This window comes from Pteropus alecto, unplaced genomic scaffold (genome assembly GCF_000325575.1).
Source record: "Pteropus alecto unplaced genomic scaffold, ASM32557v1 scaffold7, whole genome shotgun sequence".
Taxonomy (NCBI): Eukaryota; Metazoa; Chordata; class Mammalia; order Chiroptera; family Pteropodidae; genus Pteropus; species Pteropus alecto.
The window spans coordinates 16,059,422-16,064,891 of NW_006494614.1; the positions used below are offsets into that span (position 1 = coordinate 16,059,422).

General features: G+C 32.8%; 1 protein-coding gene across 5 annotated transcripts in view; it reads right to left on the reverse strand.

Annotated features, from left to right (window-relative positions):
• Positions 1-501: 501 nt before the first annotated feature.
• TTK (TTK protein kinase) overlaps positions 502-5,470 on the reverse strand; it is a 40,710-nt gene continuing 35,741 nt past the window's right edge. For 3 of the 5 annotated variants that reach the window (XM_025042703.1, XM_025042701.1, XM_025042702.1), the window contains exons 19-22: positions 4,042-4,218; positions 3,248-3,332; positions 2,808-2,905; positions 2,322-2,468 (exon numbers count right to left, since the gene is read on the reverse strand). In XM_025042703.1, coding sequence (XP_024898471.1) covers positions 2,337-2,468; positions 2,808-2,905; positions 3,248-3,332; positions 4,042-4,218 — 492 coding nt within the window. In that variant the 3' untranslated portion in view covers positions 2,322-2,336. Of the gene's footprint in view, positions 1,000-2,321; positions 2,469-2,807; positions 2,906-3,247; positions 3,333-4,041; positions 4,219-5,470 lie in introns of those variants that run through there. The other 2 variants (XM_015600604.2, XM_006926360.3) reach the window with 1 other exon arrangement.

The window sequence follows — 5,470 nt, forward strand, 5'->3', positions numbered from 1 at the left end:
TAACAAATGCACCTCTGGTTGGAGAATGTCAATAATGGGGGAGGCTATACATGAATAGGGGCAGGGGCTACATAGGAAATCAATGCACCTTCCCCTCAATTTTGCTGCAAACCAAAAACTGCTCTAAAAAAATATCAAAATGTAAAAAAAAAAAAAAAAGGGGAAGAATACTATGTGATGATACATTTAACCTACTAGATTCAATTCCAGAGACTCTGGGATCACATTTGTAATTACCCATTACGAAGCAAGTCATATAAGAAGGGCATCCTATACAACTTACACCACAGAATCCAGAATGATATTCTAAACCTCAAAAACAATAGACATTATGAAGAATCAAAAGGGAGAATTAAGAGTCAAGTGCAGCCCTAAAACTCTGGACTATCTCAGTGCTATAAAGCAATTAGGAAATCTATTTTAGGATTAAAACCTTTGGAATTCTTTCCCCCACCCCCTAATCCCACCAACATTCATTTACTAAAGGTCTACTCTTATGTCTTCCCTTAATTCAATTTTTATTAAGAATTTTGCTACCACACCAATACATTTGTTTGAAGAAAATCATTTTACAGCTTTGAAATTTTACTGTCGTTTTATTCTACAAAGCTTTATTTACATAGTTCTTCAGAATATATTTCAGTTGTCCACCCATAGCTCCAAGTGTGAAATGATATCAACTAGGTTAGATTTACAGAAAAGCATAAGAGAAAAAAATTCTACAATTTAATATATAGTGTCATTAGTGGTTATTATTTTTACAGTTTTCTTTTGAGGATAATCCACTGAATTTTTCTGCCAATAACATTTCAGAGAGAAGTTGTCTTCAAGAGCAGATGTCCAAAGAATCAGGAGTGTAACAATCCAACATATTTTACAGGTGATACTTGACAGCTTCTGAGTGGTTATGAATCATTTTTTTTCCCATTTTTTTTCAAAAGTCTTGGATGATGAAGAAGAATCATGACTTTCATCACTACTATAATGCTCATATAAAGTCTGAAATTAAAAACACATATCTGTTTTGTAATTTTTAAAATTCAATGTATTATCAGATTAATAAGGATAACCACATATTTTAATGTGTAATACATCTCTCTCTTGTTCTTATAATTAGGAAGTCATTTTACAAACTGCTGGAAATAATTAAGAATTTTAACACCTAGCCTGGCCTAATAACCAGCTATCATGAGATGCAGCTCAATCTTTCTGTAAGAGAAATGCTCTTAATATGCTATTAATAAAGCATATGTATGTACTTATCTTCAAAGCCTTCTTGATTTTCCTTACTTTTACTTAAATAAAGCCAGTCTTAAATGAATTCCCATACTGAAAAATACACCTGTCAGGAAATATACATTCCAATGACATTTAAACTAAAGAATAGAAGAAATTTTTAAAAATCATACAAATTGTTATATTAATAAGTACAATTAGCTATATTAAAATCTATTTTTTTTTTTTTAAGGCAAGGCAACCCTTGGTTGACCCCACAGATTTCAAGGACCTTGTCAGCTTACAATCCCTTATTTATTTTTTTACGCCTACAGAATCGGGTCTTCCTAGTTGGTCTCCCATTCAAGTACTAACCAGGCCCAACCCTGCTTAGCATCCAAGATCAGACAGGATCATGCTTGTTCAGGGTAGCATGGCCGTAGAATAAAACCTAGATTTGAAAAAGAGTTTAAGGCTACGTCAACACCTAATTTATGAAGATGACATCTTTGACATCAAGGGACACATAATCTTAGTGATAAAGGTTATGACAATCCACCTCGATTTTATTTTAAAAGGCTTCAAACTAACACAATGGTAGAAATTAAAAATATGGAGATATAAAACATAGAGTAAAATTACGAAGCAAATATTGTCCAATTTAATTCCGAAAGCCATTGATTTGGCCATCAGGAAAACTTGAGAAAATTTAGGAAAATTTTCCTTATATTATATGAATGCAAAATATGTCCAAGTTCTTGACATCTTAGACTGGCTTTTCCCATACCCAAAGAGCTAAAACTTCCCATAATTTTATAATAATGTTACAATTGAAATATATAATTAGTAATTGCTTAGCAACTAAACAAGTTAGTCAATAGCACACATAGGGTTCTGGAAATGACTAGGTGTCTGATGGCAGTGAGATTTAAAAATTTGGGTATAGATATAAAATGGCATTGGAAGGCTGACGGGTTTGAGACATTTGCTTTGAGAAATGTACTGAGCTACATTTAGCTTCACAGAAATTATTACATTGACAAATACTGTAATTCTGCTAAGATGCTTTTTTTTTAACATTTTAAAAATTAAGTTTATTGGAATAACATTGGTTAATATAATTATATAATTTTCAGGTGTACATTACAATTTGACATCTGTTTATCACCCGAAGTCCAGTTTCCTTCAGCTACCATATATTTGATCTTCTTTACCCACTTCACCCTCCAAGATGGTTTAAGAAAAAAAATTGGCTAGAGGACATGAATTCAAAAGCTGTGTTAAAAATGGTATTGATTTAAAAGACAGATTTCTTGTTAACTTTATTCCAGTTGAGACCTGACATCAATCTTCTGAATGCACTTTATATGTTAATCTACTTTCAATTGTGCTATCTGCACAATAATAATGTAAATCACATAAATCTATATTTGTCAAAAAGCACATGTTAAGTATCTAAATGTAGATATATACTTCATAGCTGACCTGACGATTTGACCAACTTTCCTTTGAATTACCTGTTTTAAGTGTCTAACTTACTAAACTATACACAACAATTAAAATGAATTTAGGTAAGCAATAGAAATTCTTACTTTAGCAGCTTTCAAAATGGAGTTAGGAGAATTCAGACCAACAAGTTGGCCCAGGACATGTTTCATTTCTTCAGAGGTTCCCTTAGCCATCTGATTACCTATAAGAAATTATAATCATTAACACACTGGTACCAATAAGAAAACTATAACTTCGTATACCAATACACATTCTGTTTTTCAGCACAATAATTAGCATTCTTGTAATTTATCACTGATCACAGCCTCTTATCTAGGATAAGTAAAAATATATGCTAGCAAGTAAACAAACAAACAAACAAAAAAGGCAATTTCGTTTATTTTAGTATTTAGCATAAAAGGAACTTCCTTAAGGAAGAAGGCAGTCTTGGAAAGAGCAGCCAATTCAGAATGTTTCTTCTTGTTATAGTTAAAAGTCTGTTTATATTAGTAATCTGGTAATAAATTGATTTTTAAAGAAGTACCTAGATGAGTTTGAATTTGAACATATGGATGCTCCAGAAGCTCGGGAATGGATATCCTCTGTTTAGGGTCCCTTATTAAACAACGCTATAAAAATAAAGATTAATTTTTTAAAACAAAGCAAGTTTTCTTATATAATATTGATAAAGTACTCTTTCAGATTGCATTGTATTACAGAAGTTGCTTTCTAGATAGCCCACTCAGAAATGAGATTATTTCATGTCATTTTTGCAAAATCCCCAACTATACATTTTAAAACTAATACCTTCAAAGTGAACTTAACATGTCTTAAAAAGCTAATTCAATCAGCAATTCCTTTCAATGGACCAGTTACTTATAGCTAAGCAAGTTACATTATTCTAATCATTTCAGCTGTATTTCTTTCAAGCAAACATTTTTATGTACAGTCGACTTTTGAACAACATGTGTTTGAACTATGTGGCCCACTTATATGCAGATATTTGTCAATAAAAACTGTAAATGTATTTTCTCTTCCTTATGATTTTCTTAATAACATTTTCTTTTCTTTAGCTTATTTTACTTTAAGGATATAGCATATAATATATATAACATACAAAATGTGTTTATTGACACTTATGTTATCATTCAGGTTTTCAGTCAACAGCAGGCTATTAATAGTTAAATTTTTGGGGAGTCAAAACTTATATGCAGATTTTTGACTGTGTTGGGGTGGAGTGGGATGGCACTGGTATGGGTCCCCCTAACCCCTGAGTTGTTTAAGGGTCAACTGTATATGATATACTGTTTCTCTATATCTATATACTATTAACATTACCTTTAACACATCTTGAAGATCTCTCTCTGGAATATCAGGAAATTTGATTTCATGATTAGGGTCAATTATAGCATGTAATTTAGAAATCTGATTAATTATATGCTGAAATGGTGTTTTCCCATAAGTCATATAGTACAAAATGCATCCTAAGGACCAAACATCACTTTTGGGGCTTATCTAGGTTGCAAAAAAAAAAAAAAGAAACAAAAAGTTGTCATATTTTAATATAAAATTACATGTAAGAATATTATATATACACAAACATATATATATGTACAAACCCTAATATTTAAAATCATAACTAAACCTCAATGACTGTGCACGTATCAGATGATGTTTACATGACAAAACATCTTTTTCAAGTTTTTAATATATTTTATCAAGAGATATTTCACTTTAAATCTTTCAACTCATAATTAAAATATTTCAACTAAAACAAAGTATTATATTTTTGTCAGCTTGAAAATTACAAAACTAAAAAATATAACTGCAAATTTTAAATTAACTTGTTTTCCCTAAAGTTATTAGATTACAATACATTTTTATATAAATTTATAGTATAAAAGTACATATAAATTCTTAAAATGTTATTTAAGTTGAGCTATTTTAAACCCAAGAACACAAGCTATCACTTTGAGGAAGGAAACATGGCGGAGTGAGAGACGTCCCCAGATCTCTCCCCTTGAAACAACAATAAGCTGAATATTTAAAACTCAATAAAAAACGCCCAAATTGCACACCAGCACATCTGAGCATGGGATCTGCTCATAAGAGCTACTACAGGTCAGAATCCCGGTGTCTGGCGTTGGCCTGGGAGAAATAAAGAAACTGCCTCTCGCAGCCTCCGGAGCTCCCTGCAGGAGAAGGACAAGGGGTGAAGGTGCGGTGAGCTCCCCATGGTGGGCGGCAGGGTCCAATCAAAAGGGCAGAAAGCAGAGAAGCAGGATGGGACTGCAAAGGAACAACAGTTGATTTTTACCAGCCCCAGTTGCAAAACTGAGGCTGAGTTGCAGTCCGCAACTCCCAACCCAGAGGGCCCCTCCCCACATACTCTCCAAGAATGATCACGATGAGCCCCAGGGGAATCTGAGCAAACGCTGCTGAGACTGTTGTTTACACTGACTAGGAATGAAACTGAGGGTAGCGAGGGTGATTAAATATCTATAAAAAAAATTTTTTTAAAGGCATTTTTAAGGCTTTACATAAAGCATGGATCCAAGAGGCTTACACCAAAAGAAAAGCACCTTCTTTCTGGAAAAACAGCAGAATACACTTCCATTAATGCCCAGGTGGAGAAATAGTCCATTAAACACCATGAACAACCAAGGTGACAAGGCATCTCAGAAAGAAAGAGAAAAATCTCCGGAAAATAAGCTTACGGACATAGAAATATGCAACGTAAATGACAGAGACTTCAGGATGGTACTTC